Here is a 24,935-nt window from a genome sequence, read left to right on the forward strand (position 1 = left end):
CCCTATTCCCTTTCTGTCCTGATTGTTCCCCCGATCCCTTCCCTCCTGCGCACCTTCCTGTCCCTCCTGTCGCTTTGCTTTTCCTTCCATCCCAAGGAAGCGTCTCCCTAAAACCCCGTCCCCTCACCTTGGGAAAGGGCTTCTCTCGCCACAAACAACAACAATTATAACAACAACAAAGAATCCGAAGAATTTCTATATTAAAAAGTGGCGAGGTCCCTGGTTGCCGGGTCCAGGTCTGAGTCTGTTTTCCTTGGAAATTGGGAGGAATGCTAAACGCCTCGTCTACCAGGGAGTAAATTGTGTGCGGAGCTCAAGGCACGGCTCCCAGGTTGCCCTTTCACCCCTTCACTTTATATGTTCCTCTTATTAAGGAGAAAAATGTTTCAATATGTTGGAATTTGGGGCAAAGCCGGGAAGGAGAGAAAGAGAATAGAGAATGGAAGAACATTTTCCAAATAGTTTTGGTAACCCTTCTGAGGGTTGCATTTAAAATTGATGTTGTACTAAAATCCCTGGAAGTTTTTGCCCAGGTTAGAGCAAAATATTGTCTGTGAAGGTTTCTGAGATGACAAAATGCACCAGGAACGTGACTCCGATGGGGAAAAACCATCTCTGGATTGAAGATGTGTTTCCTTTCCCTCCTGAACACGTTACTGTTTGATAGACCCTTGTGAAATAGCTAAAAAGAGCAGGAGATTTCGGCTCGCTGGGAGAAATGCGGAATTCTTTAACCAAAAGAATCGTTTGGAGCCGATTCCATCGCGCTCTCCCAGCCGTGTGCATCTGCAGCGTGCTCCGTCATGCTTTGGGTTAACTCTTTTCTAGGTAAGAGTCAGGAAAGAAAACCTCAAAATAAGGACCGATGATTTAAAAACGGATATTTGAAACTTCCTTATTTTAAAAAGGGGATTTAAAGTAGCACTTGAGCTCCACTCAGCGTCTCTTTTCGGCTTGACTCCTCAGCAATATATATTTTTTTTAAGTTGTGATTCTCCCCCCCCTTTTTTTCCCCTCTTTTTCTGTTTTTGGAGTGTTGTTTAAAGCCGCTCATAGCGCCAGGAGGGCTCACGGGGCGAGGATGCCCCATGACCACGAATAATCTGAGGGAACAGCTGGAATATTGATAAGGGGGGAAAACGGAAATCAAATGAAAAGTAGAGGGCAGAGAAGCAAGGCAAAGGAAAGCAAAGCACGTCCTGGAGCCGCGAGCAGCACAGAAGCCCCCTGAGGAAATGCCTGCTTGATGCAGCCTGTCTGGATGGGCTGGGAATTTTAACTTCAGCGCTGCTTTGGATCCAACAAGTTGAAATCTCTCTTCTCCCCGCAAAACTGCAGCGGCAAGGGCAGCGCTCCGCAGCCGGGGGCGAGCTCGGGCTTGGTCTCACCCTGGATCTTTACAAACTGCCCTGCCACTGGCTGAGGGCAAAGGCTTTAAAAGGTGAGTCCTTTCAAGCACAGCAATAAGAATAAGCGATTCTAAAAGTAGTTTAAGAGGCCTTTTTCTATCGCGGCTGACGATTGATAAATAATCCGCTGCAGGCTTTGAGAACCGCTCCAAAATATGCAGATGTATTTATTTACATGCACTGGCGTAATTACAACAGGGAGGTAAAGGAGGGGAGGGGGGGACGCTAATCAGGGGTAAAGGGGAGAGCGGGGAAAACCAATATGGGAATCCTTGACCCCAGAAAATTTACTGGCGAGGCAAAATTACCTTGTCCCTCCGCTCTGCCTGCCCCCACCCCCCGTCGCAAGTTCAGAAGCAAAAGAAACTGGAATGTGTTAGGAGGGAGGACGACAGGAAAAAAAAGAATTGTATTTATCAGAAACACATTGTCCGCCTTAGAGCCGCTTGCCCTCCCGTGCCAGCTGGACGGGCAATAAATACTTTAAAAATCAATTAAAGGGGGGTTACGTGCAGATAGCGAGCTTTTATTTTCCAGTTGTTGGACTGTGGGGTTTTTTTCTTGTTTTTATTTCTTTTTTGCTTTCCCTGAACTCCACAGAAGGTTCCGCGGCTCCAGGGGCCGGGGGTGTCCCCGGGCTCTGCGGGGTCTCAGCCTCATTAACGCGGGTCTGTAATTAACCCGGGCTGGCTCGGATCAGACCGGGACAAGCATTCAGGACCCCACAGCTTTTCCTCAGGAGCTTGGAGAAAGCGCCAGCCCAGCACCCGGGCTGCGCGGCTCCTGCGCGGCTCCTGCGCGGCTCCTGCGCATCCTTCCCGTGCGCCGGGCCCCTTCCCTGCGGTAATTCCCGGCTGCATCTCTCACTCTTCCTTCCACCCCCGGGAAACAGCACAGAGCGGCGGGCGGGGATGTGTGTCAGGGGTGTGATTCTTAATGATTCACCCCTTACACTTGGCTAATTACACTTAGCTAATTGTTTCTGGCGCGTTCCAGAAGGGCTGAAGACCCCGAGAGGGTCGGGGAGGACCAATAAAGTCGGTCTGTCGGATGTTTTGGTGGCTGCGGGTCTGTTTTCCCACACAGCATCACGGTTTGCACGCTGCTCATCCCCGCGTCTCTGCAGTGACGAGCTGGGCTTGGAGGCACAAAACTCCCGGCTCATCAGGGGCTCGTCGAGCCTGGGGAGAACAGGAAAACAGATGGGGTGCCCTGAGTCTGAGACAAAGTCTGAGCAGGACCCCAAATAGAAACGGGGTTGACAACCCCGAGAGTTCTTTTAACATTCGCAGCGATGGATGCTTCCCTTCGGAGTATTTTTGAATTTATGGTTTAATTATTGTTGGTGGGGAAGGTTCCTTAAATCAGTCGGGGCCGGCGGGTTAATGGCTCGGGATGGTTTCAATGAGCCAGGAAAGGGAACTGCCCCTCACTCAGCCCGGGGAAACCTCGGGGTACGAGTCAATGGGGTTAACTAGGCTCGACATGAAAACACGAGTATTTCAGCTGGCTTTTAATTGTTGGTTAAGAAATTCAGTTAATCAAATGTCAAACGTTTCCCTCTGCTCTGGTCTAACGTGAAGAAGGCTCTTTTCCTCAGGAGGAGGGAGAATCCAAAGGAAAAACCAAACTGGTGTTTAAAAAGAGAAATAAACCCCTGCTCTGTGAGTCTCTTACTCGATTCTAGTTACTGTGTTGATGTGGTTCTCTGTCCTTTAAAAGTAACACTTAAATGCTTGATCATTCCCCTCTGTATTTTATTACCAATCTTATTATTTAGACCAGGCTTTATTTCTTTATTTTTTCTATATCCAAATATATGACTGGGAGTATCTTTGTGATTTATTTCAGGTCAAATTTAGGACCTTTACATATATCTAATAAACAAGTAAGGATGTTTCAGACTGTACCAGACACTTCGTCTTACGTCAAGGTAAGACATGACAGCATCTTTAAACAGGTAATGTCAAAAATCACAATCCCCCCAAATTCACAGTCGTTTGCATTGGTTGAAAATCTCATTCCCTTTCTTACTGAATTTAGCAGGAAAAAAAATCCCTCGATCTTCAGTGGGAGAAGGGTCAGAGACTGAGATATGAAATGTATCATTTTGGAAAGGTGCAGGGTTGACTCAGAAGTTGTACCACTGGGGACAGACAATGAGTTCAGGCGGGTTCCCTTTCACCCTTCCTTGCTGCTGGGTTACCCCGTGGTCGGGCTGTGTTTAGCTCCAGTGTGGTCCCGGTTTTCTGCTCTGGGAGCAGCACACCCAGGGGCTCTGCTCCCGGGCTCTACCCCAGAGCTGGCACCGCCGTTCCTTCCATTTCCTCCCAACTTTCTGCTTTCCCAGCCCCCCTCAGTCCTGGGCCAGAGCTGAATTTCCTTTCTCTTCTCTGCCGTGCCAGCTCCTGAGCTCCATGTGCAAGATGATCTGTGGAGTTGTGTGGTTTCTGAAAGGTCCATTTCAGAATGGGTTTAGAGGGGGAAAACACTGAATGAGTTAAAGACAAACATCTGTCTCAGCTGCTGAAGCAATGGATTGTCACACCAGGCAGTGCTGTGTGACACTGGGATTTCTTTCTGTGTTCCTGAAGTTTCTTTCTGTGCTTGAATATTTCCATGCAATTTAGTGGGAAAATTAACTTCAGTTGTTTTGGTTTTTAACTGATATTACCAGATCTTGCACTTCAAATACTTGTTTGCATTTATATATATATTTATTTATTTATTTTAAGTTTTTAAAAAATGTCTTACCATGTATTTTGATGGGCCACTTCTGTCTCTTTCTTTTTTAAAGATTAAAACAAAAACCAAAGCAGGGTTGGCACAGCCTTGTCCCTTTATACCTCAGTTGAGCTTTATATTATATTTGACATCATATAGGGTTTTTTTCACAACAGCTCCCAAGAATGTAAATAAACCAAGCCTGGGACATCTGGGTTACACGTTTGAGGCAAACCCTGCATGCAGCAGCACTTAGGGAAAATCTAAACCACAAGCCTCTCCTGTCCCTGAAGAAACACAGGAGGGTGTTAACTACAGCTGGGTGGATAATTTGTAATGAATAATTTATTACAGGAATTTGGTCTCTTTTTCTCCCCCTTTCCCTGTCTCAATGATCTGTGCCCCAGGATTACTGGGGATGACCCACTGAACAATTCCTGTGAATAATCCTGATGTCCTGGCTCAGTTTGGGCACTTGGGGGACAATCAGCAGTGGAAATGCAAGTTTGGGATGATCCCAGGTCGTGTGGCACTGGCTGAGCTTGTGCAGCTGCTCCACATCACCACAACAGATCCAACCAGGAATGGGCAGGATCCCCACGGGCTGATATCCCCAAAATCCCACTCCCATCTTGGTGTTTCAGGGAATGCTGGTGAGGTAATTTTCTTCAGTAAATTTGCACAGCTCTGGATCAGGTTCTGGAAGAACAGAAATTGTGGAAAACAGCTGAAATTCGAGTCTGGGGAAGGCAAATCCCCTCGGAGCTGCAGCAGAGGAAGGTGTTCCCAGTGTGTGACTGGCTGTGGCCAGCAGAGTCGGGGCATGCAGGGAATGCCCGGGATGCTCTGACTGCAATGAGGAGAGGAAGGCCCTGTGACATCCTCTGGAGTGGTGTCACTGCCTCGGGCTGGGAGGCAGATCCAGGGCTGCTCCTGTTGGGAGCAAAATTCCTTTGGAACCGTGGGAGTGAGCCCCAGGCCTGAGGAACTGATCATGGCAGCAGGACTGGGGGCCTGTCCCTGGCTGTGTCAGGGCAGCCTCAGGCAGGGCAGGGCTGCAGGAAAGGGCTGGGACAGGGTTCTCTTGCAGGAGTTTGTGCTGTGTGCACCGGGAAGAGCTCCCCGGGTGGGACTCGCAGTGAGGAGGGAGGCATGAGCTGTGGGGTGCTGGACTCTGCCTCTGCCACTGCCCTTCCTCCTCAGCTGAGGGTATTCTGGGCAAGGACAGTGTCTCTGCTGTGCTGTCTGCAGAGCTTCTCCCGCTCCAAAGGCACTGGGGAAATGATTTGTTCCTGTGCTTAAAAACATCAACAGGATTTCCATGAAGTCTGACCCAAAACCCTCTGGTGACAAAGGAAATGTCTGCCACGGGCTCTGAGTGGTTTGAGTTGGGCAGCTCTGCCCCGTGGGACCAAAATGTGCCTGGGCAGCTCATTCAGAGCCGTGCATAAAGGTGGGAACGTGGTGAAATTCAGGGAATTTGAGCCCTAAGCACATGGGTGAGGTCAGTCTCTGCCCTCTGGGTTTGGTGGCAGCTTCCAGTGATCCAAACGCACCCAGAGGCAGCAGAGAGGCTCTGGCAGTGCCTGGCTGAAGGGCTGGGATAGATGAACGCCCCAGGCAGTGGGAATGTGGCTGTGGATCCCCTCCCTGTGCAGTGAGCTCCGTGCCCCGGGCACCTCCACCCTCTGCTGCCTCTCCCCATCTTCGAGTGTGGGTGCAGCTGAACCAGGTCCCACTGGGACCCCCCTGCCTTCCTGCCCTTCCTGCTGCCCCAGCCTCACCGGGGAGGGCTTCCCAAGCTTCCCAAGTGTTTGAAAAGCAGAAGATTGAGAGATGATTGAGTCCCAATTCCTCTCTCCTTCCCCTCCTTCTCCACCCCCTCCTCCTTTTTTTTCTTTTTTTTTCCCCATGTCATTCCTTCTCCACAAAGCTTTATTTGCTGTCCCATGGAAGGTAGAAATATTTTCTTTGTTACTTTTGTGGGATGTGTACACCACCCCCATCAGAACATGAGAGATGGGGATTGATCTTTTCTACAAATCCTCCCCAACAGATGGACAGTGTGCATTCACTTCAGGTTTACTCTGTGCCTGGGACAGAAAATGCCTCGTCCCTCTCAGCTGGAGCCCAGAGGGGGCAGCTACAGGGTGTGCCACACACCTACAGGGTGTGCCACAGGAATCCCAGGAGGAACAAATTCACCAAATATCCTGGGACACCTTCAGGCCACGGGGTTCTTGTCATGGCTTTCCAAAAGCAGTCTGAGGGGTGAGGTGAGGTGAGGTGAGGGAGCTGCAGGAGGCAGAGGAGGATTTCATCTAAAATGCTTTGTTTTAACAGGTGAGGTGAGGTGAGGTGAGGTGAGGGAGCTGCAGGAGGCATCTAAAATGCTTTATTTTAACAAGGATTTTTGTGTGGAGTCACTCGGATTGGAGCTCAGGGCTGTAACCTCGATTTCCATCACAGCACAGAGGGGTCATCGAGAGCACTGAGAACAGATCCCACACAACAGGGAACCCAATCCCACAGAGCTCCTGAGAGGGGACCCCAATCCCATGGAACTCCTGACACAGGAACCCAGTCCCACTGAGCTCCCGACAAGGGAACCCAAGCTTCTGTCTCATACCCACCTCCTGTAGGGGCTTTAATTCAATGGAGGGCTGGGAATCAAGTAGAAATAAATTTTGATCCTTCATGGCTTATTCTGCATAGCTGTTGAAGAATTTCTATTCCTCAGGCCATTAGGGACTGGCTGATCTGCGAATATTTAATATTTCACAGTGTGTCAGAGGTGCTAATCTCATCTAAACACAAGGACTTGACTTTAGAGAATGAAACATGGAATGTAATTGGGAAATTAAATTTTAAAAGACAGCACTGGAATCCTGACTGCAGGGACATGGAAAGAATTAGAGCCATAAGCAGAGCAACATGCTTTCTGAATTCTGATTTTTTAATTATTACCATTGTGACAGCTCCTGCAGGCCACAGCAGCCCTCGCTCCCCTCCTGCCCCGCCAGTCTGTGCTTTCAGAAGGTGTGAAGAGACACAAGGATCATTTGGGGGTTCATTGTTCACCCGCGCTTTTCTCTGCCCTTGGGCAACATCCAAACGCTTCATTCCCCTTTATCGCCTCCTCCTCGCACACTCGGCGCTTCTGCTTTCGCTTCCCGTGCCCTGCCCTCCCCGAGCCAGCACGGGGTGAGCCTCTCTCCCTTCCTGCTCCCGGAGCTCCTTTCCTGCTCCTGGAGCTCCTTTCCTTCTCCTGCAGCCCTTTTCCTGCTCCTGAAGCTCCTTGTTGCTCCTGGAAGCCCTTCCCTGATCCTGGACTGCCTTTCCTGCTCCTGGAGCCCTCTTCCTGCTCCTGGAGTTACTTTCCTTCTCCTGGAGCTCCTTTTCCTCCTCCTGGAGCCCTTCCCTGCTCCTGGCATCCTTTTCCTGCTCCTGTACTGCCTTTCAAGCTCCTGTAACTGTTTTCTTGCTCCTGGAGCTCCTTTCCTTCTACTGGAGCCCCTTCCTGTTCCTGGAGTGCCATTCCTTTTCCTGGAGCCCTTTTCCTTTTCCTGGAGCTCCTTTCCTGTTCCTGGATCTCTTTTCCTCCTCCTGGAGCCACTCTCCTCCTCCTGGAGTTCCTTTCCCTCTCTTGGAGCCCTTTTCCTTCTCCCGAAGCCCTTTTCCTTCTCCTGGAGCTCCTTTCCTTCTCCTGGAGCCCTTTTCCTTTTCCTGGAGCTCCTTTCCTGTTCCTGGATCTCTTTTCCTCCTCCTGGAGCCACTCTCCTTCTCCTGGAGCCACTCTCCTTCTCCTGGAGCTCCTTTCCTTCTCCTGGAGCTCCTTTCCTTCTCCCGGAGCCCTTTTCCTGCTCCTGGAGCTCCTTTCCTTCTCCCGGAGCCCTTTTCCTGCTCCTGGAGCTCCTTTCCTTCTCCCGGAGCCCTTTTCCTGCTCCTGGAGCTCCTTTCCTTCTCCTGGAGCCCTTTTCCTGCTCCTGGGGGCCAGACCCCTCAGGGAAGGTCCCTTGGCGAAGGAGGGAAGCCCGGGGCGGAGAGGAGCGGCTGGCCCGGTGCCACCCCCGCGTTTCCTCTCTCGCCCTGCCGTGCCTGCAGTGACCCCAGTCCTGCTGCCCCAGCCCTCGGGAAGGGCACGGAGCTGGATTCTGCTCGGGAAGGATCCTCGGGGCAAGCGCGGGGCTCCCGCTTTAAGCCCGGGTTTAAGGCAGCCCTAAGGTTTGTGGTGCAGCACAAAGAAGGATATTCATGCAGGGGAAAGGGGCTGCGTGGCTGGGAACAATATTGGGTTTGTTCTTGCTCTCCCTCCGCCTGGAAAGTTTACAGAAGCCCTAAAGAGAGAGGGAGTAAATTCTTATTTTAAGGACAAAACAGTGGAGGTTTCTTTGGAGCGGGCACTGCCAAACCCTGGCACGGACACGTCCCTTTCCAGCTGAACAGCAGCACAGGACAGGTTGCCAGGAAAGAATATCCCGGGATTCCGTTTGTTTTGCAGCGGGATTGGTGCCCGGGCACCGAGCGCTGCACAGGGACCCGTGCGGGGTCAGCCCGCAGGTGCTCGGGCAGAAACCTGCCCAGGAGCGGCTGGAGAGCCTGAGCCTGGCAGGAAAGGCAAAACCAAAGAACCAAAGCCTCCCCGGACTGGTTTTTCCCCGCTCCGGGTGCTGATGTTCCTACTGAGTGCATCCTCCAGCGCTTTATTTGGTTGTGGGGGTTTTTGGGTTTGTTTTTCATTTTGTTTTGGTTTTTTTATTATTATTTATTTATTTATTTCCCCATTCCTGGCATCCCGGAGGGTTCCACTCCTGCTCGCCCGGGCTCGGGAGGAGGAGACAGGCACCTCCAGGGTGGGGACTGCGGTAGCTTCGGGGGCAGGAGCTGCTGTGAGCTCCTTCTCACCCACCTTCCGCGATCACTAATTACGTTTATACCCTATCGGTTCTCTTTCTTTCCCTTTTCGACACCCATTTCTCGGGGTACAAACGCTGCTAAATTGTCGGACTTTTAGCAAGTCGTTGATTAACACCTTATGACAACTTACTTTTTAAGGATTTAGGTCTTGTTTGCACCAACCTCTCTACTTTAAAGAGAAACATCCCTCTCCATGTGCCCGTGTCCTGCCTCTTTCCCGTGCTCAGCTGCGTGGGGAAGGGCTGGCATTGCTCCTTCCCTCTTCACCTTCAAGACAAGGCTTGAATTTAACTCGAGGTGGGAGAAAAGTTGTTTTTCTCCTGGAATTGTGGCACGTTGGAGCTTTCTAAAATAAATCGGGCACAAGGGACGAGCTTTTCCAGTGACCTCCGTCTTCAGGCAGCAGCAACCAACCCCCCTCCCCAGCTCTGCGACCTTTTAATGGCTCCATTCTTTCCCAATTTACAGGGAAAACGCCCCCCTCCCAATATGCTGGATCCAGGGAATTTTGTATTCCAGCCCTCCTTATGCTCTCCCAGCCCCGTGGTTAGAAGGAGACGGTGTGGAGGGAAAGGGGATCGAAAAGGGAAGAAAAGAGAGAGTGAATGCTAAGGGGAAAAATGCTTTAAATCTTTCCTGTAAATCTCCAAATATATGAAGTCTGAGGAACAAATTCAAAGCAGGCACGGCCGCCTGAAGAGAAGTTAGAGAGAAATATTCTGTTCCATTCAAGCGCATCAAGGGTCTCGCTGAAGTCTTGTTTGGCTAAGGTCAGACGAGACTGGGTTCTCCAATAAAAATAAATCTCAAATTAATTATGGCCTCAAGCGAGGGGCCAGACGTTCGGAGCTAGTGCACTGCAGTCTGTTTTTTTGGCCTTCAGTATTTTTGTTTTTTGTGCCTCAGCTTTTCAATAACTGCGGGATGGGGGAGGGAGGGCGGGGGCTGTTTTATTGGGACATGGAACTCAAATAAAAGCATCCAGGACACCCCTGGCTCGCCCCTCATTGCCATGCAGCTTCAAAGCTCCTGCATCTTCTCCACCCCACTTTTAAGACATTATGTTTTACTTAGTACCGATTAGCGGGGAATAACTTGCCGGCTTCAGCTTCCAGATCTCCTGGGCTGTTCCTGTCGGGAGGAGGGGCCCGATCCTTCAGTTCTGATTTCCTCTCCCGATTCCCTTTTATTGCTGCAGCTGAAAAGCTGAGGTTTGCCCAATTAATTGGGTCTAAAATTGGGATTCGTTTCGGGGGATCAAATCCCAGGGCTGCAGTTTGGGCTTTTTGCTTGTAAGAATGTGGGGTTAGAAAATAAACAAACACGTCGCGTTTTTCTTTCTGCGATGGGGTCAGTGCCAGAAGAAAGTCAGAGCCGGGGATTTTAAACGTTCCCTGCAGCTGGGGGAGAGTTTCCCTCCAGTGAAGGCTGGAGCGGGATAAACTCCGGCCCCCTGCAAGTCCGGAATGACGGGAATTGTGCCTACGTTCAGAGAGAACAGAACCATGGCAGGTTATCCGCAAAGCGGTGTTATCAGAGATATAACACACAATGCACCCCACGGGCTCTGTGAATACACGTGGATGGAAAGCTCGTTTTACAAAGGGGACACTTGGTCACATTTAGTGAGAAATGGGGCTCTTTCTGGCCACAAAGCCAGGGCGTGGATGTTGGGGTTTTTTGAGCTCCCGTCCCCTATCCCCGCGTTCGTTCACAGCGACAGCGCCAGGCTGGGCTCAGCGAGAGCTCAGCTGATGCTGTTGGGGTCAGAGAGGGTGACATAAGCCAATCCCCTCTCCCCTCCTCGGAAAATCAGATTCCCAACCTGCAATGGGGCTGGGGAAGGCTTTCATTGTGTTTGTTCCTAGGGAATAACCGGACGGTTTCAATTATTCAGCGATGCCCGCTAATCCCGTGTGGGTAACAGACAGAAAATCCAGATCTTAGGGGTTCTGCGAGGGACTGGCACAGAGCTACACCGAGGGTTAACTCCTTGGGGTCTGGGCACGAAACAGCTCCAGGCCACATCCCCCCAGTGGCTCCTCATTCCTTTCGGATCGCGCTGATCTCACCTTCTCCGTGTGGGGCTGCAGCCGCTGGCACCAGCCCTAAGGACGGGAGAGGAGCTGGGGACGTGCCAGGCGCCCGAGATCAATATTGGGCTAATTAACAACGCTGCTCGACAATTCCGTTCCATTCGTTAACGAAGTGACATAGAAATGATAATAATAATTAATAATAGTAGTAATAATAATAATAGAGGAGTAACTGATTTCTACCAGCCTGTCCCCATGTAAGTGTTTGAAATCTTCCGTGGTTGCCAAGATCAAATGATTTTCCGACTGTCTGGCGGTGACCACATGAAACAGATCCTAATTCCTTTGCTGTACGTACATGTGCATCCCAAGGGCGAGCATCCGATCCAGAGTGGCAACAGATCCTGCTCAGCCCCGTGCCCGCCTTTCCCCGCTTGTCTCGGCTCCCTCCTTCTTGGTTAAATGCAGTAACAGTTAAAAACTCAGTTAGATAACAGTTAAGTACTCAGTAAAATACCAGTTAAAACCTCAGTCAAACACTCAGTTAAATAACAGTTGAATACCCAGAGTCACGGCACAACCACCTAGGATGATTCAGAGCTTGGCGTCCGGAGGTTATGAATATTTCAGCCTTTTCCAAAAAGTATGGCATAACTTCAAAGGTGGCTTTTGGGTTGGGTTTTGAGGTTTTTAAAGGTTATTTGTTTTTTGGGTTTTTTTGGGTGGTTTTTTTTTGGGGGGGAGGCTGGGGTAGAAGGTGGGGGGTTGAAACAAAACCAGAAAGAAAAAACAATGCAAAGCTTCTATTTGTCGTTATTTGGGAGGAAAAGAGCAGATTGATCGGCTTCTCTTTAGAGTGTGTAACACCTTCGCTCATTCCCTTATCTCTTGGATTCTCCCAAATGCTGCTTTAGACCAAACACAGGAGGAGAAGCGCGGAGCATCCTGACAGAGCCGGTATCACAAATGACACCCGGACCTGAACAGGCTGCGCTTTAGTCGTGCCCAATAAACCCTGCGGGTCACGGTGCCCGTCTGGCCATAAAATGCAGAGCTAGGTTCCAAAAATATCTCCCGGTGGGGTGGCGGGGGGTCTGTTTGGCAACTTCCCGTCTTTGGGAGAGCCGGGATGCGCGGCGGGGGCCGCATTTGTTTGTACCTTCAGCCCGGAGCTGGGCAAAGGGGTTTGGGGTTGTCGGGCTCGGGGGGTTTGGGGTTGTCGGGCTCAGGGGGTTGGAGGGTGTCGGGCTCAGGAGGTTTGAGTGTGTTTGGCTCAGGGGGTTCGAGGGTGTTGTGCTCAGGGGGTTTTGGGGTTGTCGGGCTCAGGGGGTTTGGGGTTGTCGGGCTCAAGGGGTTTGGGGGTTGTCGGGCTCAGGGAGTTGGAGGGTGTCGGGCTCAGGGGGGTTTTGAGGGTGTTTGGCTCAGGAGTTTTGAGGGTGCTGGGCTCAGGGGGATTTGGGGTTGTCGGGCTCCTCTCCCGCGAGCTGGGCCCGTTTTCAGGTGGTTCCCCCCACCTCGGATCCTCAGCTCCCCCACTTCAATCCCGTAGCCCCGACTCAAAGTGCCCTGTGAGGTCGGTGGGTGACAGAGGCTCTTTCCAGGGGATTTCCCCCCTTCCTTTCGCGGCTGAGATCCTCAACCTGTCCTCTCCATCACCCCCACCCGCGTTGTTTGTCGGGGCTGGTGGGGAGCGTTGTCTAGAGAGGAAACCATTCGGGTTTTGGAAGGATGCGTTTCACTCTTCCCTTTAACCTCTCGCTTTTCCGGGCGCTGCAGTCTCCTGCCATTGGGAACGCTGAGGGGGGAGCCGGGACCGGAGCACTGCCGGGCGTGGGGGCAGGACAGAGGGCACAGAACAGCAAGAGGAATGAGGAACGCGAAGGGTTAACGGTGATTTCTTTTAATTGAACTCCAGTTTTGTGGCCCTAGGCAAGGGGGGACCTGACCCCGCTAGCAGCATCCAGATGTGCTGCTCTCGGGGGACCCCGCGCAGCCCCGGGAGCGCGGAGCAGACAGGAGAGGCCGGGGCCGCGGGGCGAGGGGAGGCGGCCGGGCTGGCCCTGCGCTCCCCCCTCACCTCCCGGCTGCGGGCGGCCTCAATCGCTGGCAAGCAGCGAGCCAAAAACCTCCAGGTCTGGTCACGTTCGGCCCCGCGTCTGCATCCGAACTGAAAAATTGTAGCTGAATTGATGAGGCTAATTTCAGAGGAGGGGGAGGGAGGGGAGGGAGGGGCAAGGGGGATCTGCGGCTCTCTCCTGCCAGCTTCGGGCTCGGAGAAATAAAGTATTAATAAAGCATCCCTGCCGCAGCCGGGGAGAAACACTGGTGGCATTATTGCTTTTCCCCTTCGCAAGGAGCAGGGGCAGGATAACTTTGGATATAATTTTGCTTCCCCTCATCCCCTTCCCCGTGGCTGGACTAAAGACAGGGGGAAACAAAAAGCCTGGACACGACTGGCACTGGACAAGGTAACGCTCTCCGCCGACGGGACGGGCAGGGTGTCCTCCTGCCCTGGCACTTTTCCCTCTCGCCTTCCTCTCCCTTCCCTCGCTGCTCCGTGCCCGGTTTGTGGAAGCGGGGCAGGGCCGCCCCGGCTCTTGCATGATGTGTTCCGCCGTGGTTATTTTGGCAAGGGCGGGGGAGCGGGGGAGCTGGACAGGCGGGTATTGTCTCATTTCCCCGGTCCTTTGGAAGGGTTAGGCTTTTCCCGGAAAAGGGAAAACGCGCGTTTCTCCCGTGCCGCTCGCTCCGCTTTGAATGAGGGAGGGTTGCACGTCAGGGGCTCGCCGGGTGCCAGGGCTGCTGGCTGAGGGGGTTTGTGCGCTGTGCCCGTCAGGACACGGCACCGGAGCGGCACATTCGGCTGTTCTGATAATTACTGTGAGGTTCTGACATGTTTATCAAGTGGGGGTGTCCCCACATGTCCGCCAGGAGCTCGCACTGCGAGAGGAGCTGGGAAAGGGCTCCCGGCACCTGAAAGAAAGGACGGACGGAAAACCATCCATGCCGCTGCTCTCCCTTCCCAGCCCCACATCCCACCCCGCGAGACGAGTGGGAGCGAGAGCGGCCGAGAGCCGGGGCTTGCCCGCAGCCCGGCTTTAATCCGTCTGTCTGTCCTGCCTTATTGCACTCAGCGCTCGCTCCTGGCAGCGGCTGCACCGCTCCGTGCTGGGAGGCGTGAAGGAGAGCGCTCGAAATATGATTTAAATACGTTTTAATCGGCAGCCTTTTTCTTTTCTCCCTCCGCCTGCCGTCACCGAATTGCATTTACGGTTTTCTCCCCTTAATTTTTCTCGTTGACTGGAAAACGCATTAATAAAAAAATCTGTGGGAAGAGACGGAAATTCAGTGAGTCAGGCTAAAGCTGCTCCAGCCAAAAGAAAAAAAAAAAGCCAAAACTCCACGTTAAACGAAGCCGTGAGATGACACAGGCTGGCTAACACGGGCTGGGGTGCGAGGCAAGCTCTGCGCTGGCCGGGCTGTCCCAGCGACAAACAGGAGCTGTGACAGAGTGGCTATTGTTCTGCCCCTTCTTATCTAAATGGAGCAAATATCCTGTATGTAAAATATATATATTTTCATCAAGAAGGCAGGACCAGCGTAGAGACGAAGGTTTCCTCCTCGAGTGACTTCACTTCCCAAAATTAGCAGAAAAAAACGTTTCATCCGGTTAACTGTCTCTTTTTCGCTCTGCTGCAAGAAGGAAAGTTAAAAAAACAGAGAGACCGAGAGAGACGGAGGGAGGGAGAGAGAGGGGGAGAGGGGGTACGGAGAGAGCAACAAAACCGCTGGAAGGGCAGCGAGAAGAGCGAAAAGAGAGAGAAGGATAAAAAACTTCAGGAGGCGTCAGTCGCAGGCTAAACCGGGTCAATGTGTGGAATATTGCTGGTGCCGGCTGGAAGTTATTCCCGATGGACGGCACTATTAAGGTAAGGGGGCAGGAGGGGCCGGGGGTCCCCTCGGGCTGGGGGGGCTCTGGGAAGGGGCGCGGGGCTGGGGGCCGGCTCCGGCCGGGCTCCCTCCTCCTCCTCCTCCTTCTCCTCCTCCTCTTTCGCCGCCGCCGCGTCTCGGGGCTCTCCCGTCGCCTCCCGGTGCCCGGGGGCTCGCAGCCGGCTCGTAGCCCTGGGCCAGGGCCCGAGGAGGGCCGGGGAGTGCCCGGCCCGGGGGCAGTGCCAGGGCAGCTCCTGTCCCCGGCGAGGCTCGGGGCTGCCCCGCTGTCCGTGTGTCCCTGGCCCCGGTCCCTCGCCCGGCCCTGGCCGAGGCGCTCTGGCTCTGGTGGTCGCCTGTGCTCCTTCCGCAGCTTTTTTGGGTTTTTGGCGGGGAAAAAGCCCCGGGCTGGAGGAGAAACATCACCCTGGCTCGGGGGAAAGGGAAGCAGGGTGAGGCAAATAAACCACCAACATAACCAACCTCTGGTGGCCTTGAGCAACCAGGGACACTGCTGGGCTGCGAGCAGTTCCCCCTCCTGCCTCCGCCGCTCCTTCTGCCCCTGCAAGGATAAACCGATACACCGAGCCCTCCGAGCTCCCGCAGCGCTGCTCCAGCCCAGGCAGCACAGGGCTGGCTTTGGGGGACCCTTGTGTCATTGTGACGGGCTCTTGGGGAGCGCTGAGGAACAGAAGCCGCTCGAACAGAGGAGCCTTGAAGCGAGAGACGCTGTGGGTGTGTTTGGGTTGGAGGATTTCGAAAGATGCCTATCGCCTGCCTGGGTGGGGTGTTGAGCTCGGCTTAAAAGTGCCTCTTTTTTCTTTTCTTTTATTTTCTTTTTTTTTTTTTAATTTTTTTTTTTAATTTTTATTTTGCTGACCTGGGTAGAACAAAGCTGCAAACTGGCAGGAACTGAAACTGTCTCCCTTAGATTGCAGCTTGTGACAAGTGCACAGTTTGGAAAGGTCTCAAGAGAAGGGGGAGGGAAGGAGATGGGCAGGAAGAGAAAATAGAAAGAGGAAAGAAAGAGGGAATGAAAGGGTGAATGTCAGAAAGGAAGGGAGAAAGCAGGAGTGTTGAAAGCACAATATTTGGGAGGTATGGCTGGAATAAGACAGGTTTCCCCCTCCACCTCCTCAGATCTGTGGCAAAAGTAACCGGGGCCTCATTCAGGATACATTTAATGCACCACAACTTTCTTTGATTTGTGGAGCCCTAAATATTGTGCAGTGAAAGTGCAAAAATTCCCCATCTGTGCCTGTGCTGCGGTGCACACGTGGACCTGCTTTTCTGCACGGGCCAGGAGCCCCCTGCTCCATCCCTGAGCAGAGCTGGGCCGTGCCCTCTCCCCTGGAGCCCCCGGGAGCTGCTCCCGTCCCCGCTGCCCTGAGCTCTCCCCCCGGCTGCGGTTTGGGGATGAGGAACTGCAGCGCTCCGAGCTGGGCTCAGTCACGCTGGAGCTGCGGCCAAAGGAGGAACTCGGCCACAGCCCGGGTCACTGTCCGGGGCTGGGCCTGCCCTGGGGCCGCTCTGCAGCCTCTGCACTGCCCTGCTAGTGCAGGAATCTGACACTCCTGGGGCTGGGAGACACAGGATCCAGAGATGGGATCCAGAAACGGGACCAGAGGCAGGATCCAGAGACGGGATCCAGAGATGGGATCCAGAGATGGGATCCAGAGACAGGATCCAGAGATGGGATCCAGAGATGGGATCCAGAGGCAGGATCCAGAGATGGGATCCAGAGACAGGATCCAGAGATGGGATCCAGACACAGGATCTCCTCCTGGGCTCCTTTCCAAGCCATTCCAGGATCAGCAGGTCCCCGTGTCCTGTTTGTCCCCTCTGCCCATGTACCTTTTCTGTGATCCTGTCCTGCCCAAAGGATTAGCTGAGACTTCTTGCAAATTCTCATGCTGGGGAGAAAGCTGGGTTGGAGGCAGTGCCAGCCTCCCACACAGAGACTGGCTGCAGGGAAGGGTGAGCCCCCCTTGCCTGGTTCTCACAGGTGAAGGGCAGCACGAGAGGATGTGGCTTGAGATGCTGCAATGCTTTTGGTGTGCTGAGCTCTGTCTTTAACCTGTGCTGCAGGGTGGGTGTGACTCCGAGGGCACATCCAGAGCAAAGCCATTTAACAGCAATTGTACCCTCAGCTCTGCTCTGCCATGCAGGCATTGGTTTATCTCAGAGCTCTGCATTTGTGTTGGGGAAAATATGGCAGAAAGATGGACATCGGTGACTGGAGAGCAAGAAAGACAGAGAAAGGTTCTTTCATCATCTACAGCAAGAACACGGGGCGGTCCCAGATGAAATCTGAGTTCCGGCGTGGGGAAAGGCACTTCCCACCCCAAACTCAGAAACAGTCCTGTCCTTGGAGAGGACAGCTGCTAGATTTGGGACAGTGCTGTGCCCTCCAGATGATTTTCTTCTTGAGCAATTAAAATTTGACAAGTGGCTGTTTTAAGCCTATGTAATGCTATTGCACAGACTAATTGTTTTAATTGAGCTGAAGCCTTTGACCGCAGGCTGGCAGATGCAGGAGTTTGGGTCCAGCCAACTTTGCCAATCTCTCCCTTTGCCTGCAGTCTCCAATATTTGGCTTTGTCTTAGGTTGCATTACCAAGACAGGCTTGTACTTTCCTCTTCATCTTTTTATCAGAAAGGATCTTGATGACTCTCTGACTGCTGGTTTTACCTTCCTAGAATAATTTACCTGCACACCTGCCCAGCTACAGGTGAAGGGATGAATCCACTGGAGCCTTGAGCTGTCCCAGGGGCTCAAGACCAGGCTGGGGAACAGGGCATGGGCAGAGAATAAATGTGGTTGGGATGATCCTTGTGGACATGGATCCCTTGTGTGCAAGTGTGAATTGAGTTGTCCTCAGGCTTTCAACCCAAGCAGGGAATCCCGTGGATAGAAACAGGATCAGCTCGGGATTTAAAGTCATCATTCCCCACCACGCACTGACTGACATCCCATGTGACAGTGCTGAGCCAATGCACCACGCAAATGAACACATTTGTATTTATTCACTAAGCATTCTTTATCCTGAGGAGAATCAGATCACCTGCTGAGGAGGTTGGTGGCAGTTTTTGCTGCATTCTCTAAATAATCTATGTAATACTGCTGTGAGCAGAACTGGCTGGTTTGGGAAGTGCCCCCTCAGCAATGCTCAAAGAGCTCTGTGGAGGAAGAAGTGCAGGAAATCTGAGTTATTTCCACCTTCTCTTCATATTCTGCCAATAGCACTGGCAGAGATGATTGGAGCCAGGGAAACTCCTAACTCTTGTGTTTGCACTAATTTTAAATAGTCACCAACATTTTTATTGCACCTCTAGACATTCAAATCCCATCTTCTTTGGGTTAACACCCACTTTGACTGGCTTGCATTGTCTTTGGGGGACTTGGGTTTCATCGCCTCACAATAAATCAGAAAAGGGCACATCTCATCAACAGCAAGATGCTCATGTATGGCCTTGCTCACAACAACAAATGCTGTGGTTTCGAGCTGCTTTAATTGTTTCAGTTCCACTTTATGTGTGGAGAATAATTAAAGCAAATATACTGGCCAGAGCCTGCCTGTTCATGAAAAAGCACATTTTGTGTGGCTCTTGCCTTCATTCCAGGAAAATAAAATTCTCCTGATGTTGTGGCCATCAGAGAGCCCCTCCGAGGGACGTTCAGGGAGGATTTTGCACTATTTAAGCAGAGGACAGCCGTGTCCTTGAATGGAGGACTGGTGTGTTGGCGTTGCCATAGCAAAGGGTGGGGCCGGGTTTTGGAGCAATCACTGTCGTTTGTGAGCTGGAGGCGTTTGCTCTCGCTCTCAAACTTGGCCGTGGGGATCTCAGACTAAGAAAATGTTTCCTTTTTGAGCAATTTTCGTGTCTGTTTGGCTCCTTTTAATCACCCCGGCTTTGGCCCCAGAGGGATGGCCTTTCCTGGCTAAAGGGTGTTGACTCCTGGGGCAAGGCTCATAATCTCCACATTGGAAAAATAATAAATAAATCACAAAGATTTGAGGGACAACAACTTTCCATGTTGCTGTCCCTCAAAAGCAATTTGGAACAAAACCATCTGGAATTTCCAGGGCATGAACAGCAATATTCCCTCCTACCCTAATCACCATTCGAAGTCGTTTATGTTGCATAATAACTTTCCTACATCAAAAACCATTTAGAACGATTTTATGATGGTGATATTTTGGGAATATTTTTTGATGGGGATATTTTGAATTTTCCCTTCGAGATCTGTGTGCAAAGGACATCTCCTGTCGTAGCATGAACCTCCAGCCCCGCTGTCCTGCTGGGTGTTGCCAGCTCACAGTGCTCAGTGCTGACTTCCAGTTGCCAGCAAACACTGGGAAAACCTTTTCCAAGGCTGTAGTGGTTTTTTTTCCTGCTCAGAAAAGGATGATTTCTCTGGAGAAAACCTTTACCCAACAAAACAATGCAACTGCTTGGATTTGTAGTCCTCGGGGTTTTGCTGTGAGGCTTTGAGGAGGTGCTGAGAGCCTGGTGTAGTTTCTCTTCACCTCCACAGGATGTGGTCACTCAAAGGAGTAGCAATGTGTGTCTTGAGGATTTCAAGCTTTTATTTGAGTTATTGATTTTAATTCTGGGCTATTCCTTCTGTGAGATGAGGGAAGGAACAGCCCCTGTCCCTGCTCACAGCATTTCTTGCCCTGCAGCTGTGTGGGGTGCAGGATGCTGTTCCTTGCAGGGTCACCATCAGAGGCAGCACAGGGGAGGCTGCACCTCAGAGTGAGCTCTCAGATGACACCCTGAGAGGTGAGATGTGCTGGGGGAAGGGCACTTGGAGCAAGGTTTGCAGGCAGCAGAGTTTATTTCCTTCAGGTCTGCCCTTCCTGGACTTATGGGAGCATTTTCCTCTTGAATTCAGCTCCCATCTGCTCTGAAGGGTTAGGTCTGGAACACATGAATGTACAGCCTCAGCACAGAGCACCTCCCTGCCTTTTTCCCCCACAGCCCATAGGTGTTTGAGGTTCCTTTACAGCCCCTCATCAGCTGCCCTTGGAAAAAAAAGTGTCCTTGTGCCTGAGTTCACCTGAGCACTTAGAGAGAGACCCTCAGTGTCCCACCGCAGAGCAAACATGCACCAGCAGGGGAATGAAAGGAGCCAGGGGAGCATTAACTTCAGGGTTTCAGGGATTTGTGGGTTTACTGAACCCCTAAAGCTGCAGAAGCCTGGTGTGCATGGATGTGCCCCTAGAAAAAGCAGGTCTAACACATCCAGTTCAGTTCTACAACTCGGTTTGAAGCCAAGAATTTCACCTGAAATGTGAAATTCTCTTCAGAACTCTCACCTGAATCGGACAGCAGGTCTGTTTCCCTGCCTATGCCTCTGCTGTGCTTTGGTGCACACCTGAACACAGGTGCCCCATGAAGCTCTGGCATCTAAAAGGATCTGCCTGAGGGCACCTCAGTGCCAGGGGCCTGACACACAGCCCTGGGCGAGGGCCAAGAACATTTTCCGAGCCAACAAAGATTTTTAGAGAAGACTGTGGCTGCACATTTATAGCGGGTTTGAAATCCAACCTAAAATATCCCCCCCAAATGTGGGTTTCTGCCTCCCTTGGGAACCATTTGTCTGAGGTGGAGCCGAGCTGTGGGTGCTGTGTCACCACAGACACCTGGGCAGGCAGGGTGCCCTGGGCAGGCTGGATGAACAGCAATGTGTGTGCCAGTGCCTGCTCTGCTCTGCTGAGCTCCAGGTACCAAAGCCTTCAAGATGTTGATGCATTTTTCTGCTTGTTTTCTTCCTCCCTCTCATTACCAGGCCACATAATTACTGATGTGTATCTCCCCCGCCGGTAACACCCACCTGGAAACCTGGCTCTGGTACTGAGCTCACCACAAACGGCGCCTCCCTCCCGCCCTCCTCCCCCACCTGAAGCTTTCCTTCAGCCCAAGGCAGAGCCCCAAAGCAAAGGGATGTGCAGCAGGAGGTTCAGGCTCTCCTGACACACCTCTTGTTCTCCAAACAGCACCAAGGGCAAAATTTGGGAATAACGCCCTGAGAAGGACCAGGGGAAATAGAGGAAGAAGGTTCAGTCACCCAGAGGCTGTGCAAAATTCCAGCTTTTCTTCTCTTCAGGATGCTGCACAGAAAATAACACATCATGTGTGTTCAGCATTCTTTCTTTCCCCGATTTTTCACTAAAATTTAGTAAGAAACAGCCCAGGAGAGGAAGTGTCATGGATAAGCTTGCCGCTTTATTTGTATTTATTTTCTTCTTGTTCTTCCAGTATAGACCAACCCAGGACTCTACCAGGGCTGTGAAAGAGTCAGAAACACTTAAAATAAATTAGAAAGCCTTAAGCCCAGCCTGCCAAAGCTGCACACCCAGGAACTGAATGTTATAATCCTTGTCAGTCATCCAGAGGCAGTGAAAAATAACCCAGTGGGCAGCAGAGCCTCTCATTACTCATCTGCTGATTCCTCATTCAGCAAAAAAACTGCCCTTTTTAATACTGCTGGTTTTGATCTGAGGGGAAGAGATAAATCAGCAAGAATACAGTTTTTTAAGTTGGTTGATGAGTGAAAGAAAGAAACTGGAGTAAGGTATGGTGGGGTCAGGGGAAGGTGTGGTGAGTTCAGGAAACCGACTTCTGTATGATGAGAAAATACTCATTTGAATGGCTTTTATAGCAGCTTTTATTAAAAAAAAAAAAAAAAAAAAAAAAAAAGAAGATAAGGAAAAGATTAGAAGAGGTTAAAATACTCTTTTTACAACTAAATGCAGAATTTGGCTCTCTGGTTTCTTCTGAATATCTCTTCTTGTTGTTCCAAGCTTGATTGACTTATAACTGCATCTGAACCAACCTCACATCAGTTCCTTTTTATCAGGCAGAGTGAGACTTCCTGTGCTCCGCAGTCTGGTTTCCTGATGTGTTTCCTTTTTCCTTTTAACAGAACAAAGGAAACTGTAACTCCTCTGCTGCTCCTGTTCCCAATCTCCTTGGGACTGCACACACTCTCACCATCCAACCCTTGCCTTGTCTTTTCTGTGCCTGGAGCTCCAGTGCCCTCTTCGTCTCTGCCAGCTGCAGAGGGGCAAGAACTCGGTGCTATTGAAAGGAAACCACTGCCACTGGCAGCTTTTAGTAGCTAAAATGTAGTAAAGCAGAAAGGGAAACTCTTCACCCAAAGGCTCAGTGTGTCACTGCAGATATGGGATTTCTCATGTCCTGCTGAAGCAAGTATCAGGTGTTGAGGTCTCAGTGATTTGCTCAGGCTGATTTTGTGAACTTTGATACTTGAACCTGGGAATTTATGTCCTGAAATGTGTGGGCCACCGGTAGAAATGCTCCCAAAAAGGAGCACATACAGTCACTGCGCTGGCACTCAGGGAACTGGCAGCCCTGTATATTATATTTTAATTTGGATTATTTTCAAACCACCCCCTGAAGGGCAATTTTTCTCTTCTTGAACTGGCTGTCCCTCATCTGTGAGGGGCTGCAGTCCTGCCATTTACACAAGGAGTGGCTTATGGCAGCAAAATCCAAATCCTGCCCTGCAGTGAGGAGCCTTTTCCTTGGGAAAGCCCTTTTCCCCAGGCTGTTCTGCTGAGATGCTCCATCCTTTATAACCCCACATCTCAGAGCTGAGGCTTTTTCTGCACAAAAATCCCAAGTTCTTGTTCACTTGACTCACAAGGATCCCTTGTTTTCCTCTGTTCAGACAGAGGAACACAAGCTCAGAGCAGGACTGAGTAGATATCTACAAAAATCCTTCAAACGCAACCAGAATCCACTGGACAAGTACAGAGTTGATGTTAGTGCAGAGTTCAGAGCAAAGCTGATTCCAAGGAATAGACATGGGATATCTGCAAATTCCCAGTGAAATCAGTGTAAAGAGTTCATGCTGAGGTTTTATCCCTTCATACAGACCCAGGAGCTCAGCAGAATTAGAAAGGAGAAGGGAAATTGGGCTGTGCAGCCCCTTGGCCACCCAGGTGGGTGTGGAGCCAAGGGAATTTGCCAGCTCAGCCTGCCCAGAGCAGGCAGCTGAAATCCAAGGCCCATTTACTCAAACCATCAGCACTCAGGAATGGCAGAATATGGAATAGGATTGGAGGTTCTGGACTTGGCTGTTTCCTGGACATGCCTGAACGTGTGTCTGTGGTGTGGAAGGGTGGCCAGAGCAAGGCCCTGGTTACACCAGGCTGAGGCAGCAGAGGATTCCTGCACCACACCCAGGGCCAGGCAGGCAGGGTTTCCAGGGAATCCTGCTCACCCAAGACTGAGGAAGCAGTAAGAGCTGCATTACTTTGATCCAGAAAAGTAATTAACATCATTTCCACCCTACAGAACTGCATTTCTGCACATTTCTGTGCACTACTTTGAGGTGTTCTCATGCACCTTTACAGTCAGAAATGTCATTTTTAATCAAATCACTTTGGGATGCCCAGCAAAAGGCATCAGCAAATTATATCCCTACTATAAAATCCAGGGGATAATCAAGGAAGTTTTGCCTTTTCTGCTGTGTTCTGTTTATGGAACAATTTCTATACAGTATAATTCAATTTCCATAAAAACTCCATTGATTTAATCCCTATTAAATTCAGAGGATTTGTCCGTGAGGGTTGTGCTGCAGCTCAGCCTTTAGAACTGGCTCCTGATTAGAACCAGAAGTTGTGGCTCTATGATTAATTCCCTGTATTATGGGAGTTGTCCCCAGAGGTTCCCATCAAGGAGAACCCTGGCACATATATGGAATAAGAGACCAAAATCCAAGCAGGCAAAGGGAAAAAGGAAAAACAACCAGGAGATGAAATGCAGGAAGCATCTGGTCACTCAGCAAGGCACCAGCAGAGATGCAAAGATTCTGTTCACAAGTTCCTGGCGTCAGAATTGCCCAGGGACTGGTGAATTTTAAATACCTTCCATGGTTTTACCACTGAAAAATCACCAGAGGCAGAAATGATTGATACAGTCCAGGCTGAAAAGGGGACAGATCCCTTCAACATTGATCCCAAAAGCCTGAGAGCTGTTTTGAGCAGCTGCTGGTAATGTTTCCAAGGCCACTGAGGATCCAGACCAGAGGTCCTTCAGGGCCACTTTGCTGCATCAGGGACAATTTTTCTGCTGCTGACACTCCCAACCCAAAGCAGGATTCACATGACACGAGCCATAACAACCTTCCTTAATTAGATTTAATATGCCTATGTATATCTTTGCACAGCACAAATATTTATATTTAGCTGATATTTCTAAACTCATACATCTGACTTTGTTAGAACCAACCAAGCTTTAAAATAAGCACTCGCTGGAGTGATTTGTTAGGCAGAACTCTCAGTATCATCCTGTAAATTTTACCAAAATTGTCTTTAACAGCTCCAGTGACAGGAGAAGGAATGAGCTCCAGTGAGGGACAAAGGATCTAGGCTGCTTTGAGCTGCACACATTTCCCCTGAATCTTTTTCTGCCAGACAAGTGTGTGTGCAAGTTTCACATGTGTCACATGTGTCACATGTGATGGTGAATTCCCCCAGGATGCTGGGACTGTGCTGGAGATCCAAGATGTCTCCAGGAGATGAAGGCTTCACCATGGCTCCTGCCCTGCCCTGCCCTGCCCTGCCCACCCTCCTGCAGCCTCTGGGCCCAGCCTCCCAGGGCACGGTTTTGTCCTGCAGTCTGGGCTGCAGAAAGGGGAGCAGGAGCGTGGGCAGGTCCAGGATGGAAAGTGTTCTTACCCACACAGGAACTGGACAGAGAAGATGCAGGACAGGACTTTGCCCTGGCACCTCTCAGGCCTTTCCTCTGTGAGACTGCATCCTCTGGAGTGTGAGCAGAGTGTGCAAGGCTGGGTAAAAACCTCACTCACATGCAGCCCCACAGGACCCTTTTTGTGGCAGGAAAAGTGTGAATCTAATCTTAACTCCAAACCCAAATTCATTCC

The 24,935-nt window shown here is 51.1% G+C and overlaps 1 protein-coding gene across 3 annotated transcripts in view; it reads left to right on the plus strand.

Moving 5' to 3' along the window:
- The first annotated feature begins 1,158 nt into the window (after positions 1 to 1,158).
- The window catches only part of FLI1 (Fli-1 proto-oncogene, ETS transcription factor), an 89,953-nt gene continuing 66,176 nt past the window's right edge, over positions 1,159 to 24,935 (plus strand). Inside the window, exons 1-2 of one of the 3 annotated variants that reach the window (XM_039721866.1) lie at positions 1,159 to 1,441; positions 3,261 to 3,342. In XM_039721866.1, the coding sequence (XP_039577800.1) occupies positions 3,304 to 3,342 (39 nt within the window). In that variant the 5' untranslated portion in view covers positions 1,159 to 1,441; positions 3,261 to 3,303. Of the gene's footprint in view, positions 1,442 to 3,260; positions 3,343 to 13,438; positions 13,555 to 14,628; positions 15,016 to 24,935 lie in introns of those variants that run through there. The other 2 variants (XM_039721868.1, XM_039721867.1) reach the window with 2 other exon arrangements.

Source organism: Passer montanus, unplaced genomic scaffold (genome assembly GCF_014805655.1).
Source record: "Passer montanus isolate IOZ18808 unplaced genomic scaffold, ASM1480565v1 scaffold47, whole genome shotgun sequence".
Lineage (NCBI taxonomy): Eukaryota > Metazoa > Chordata > Aves > Passeriformes > Passeridae > Passer > Passer montanus.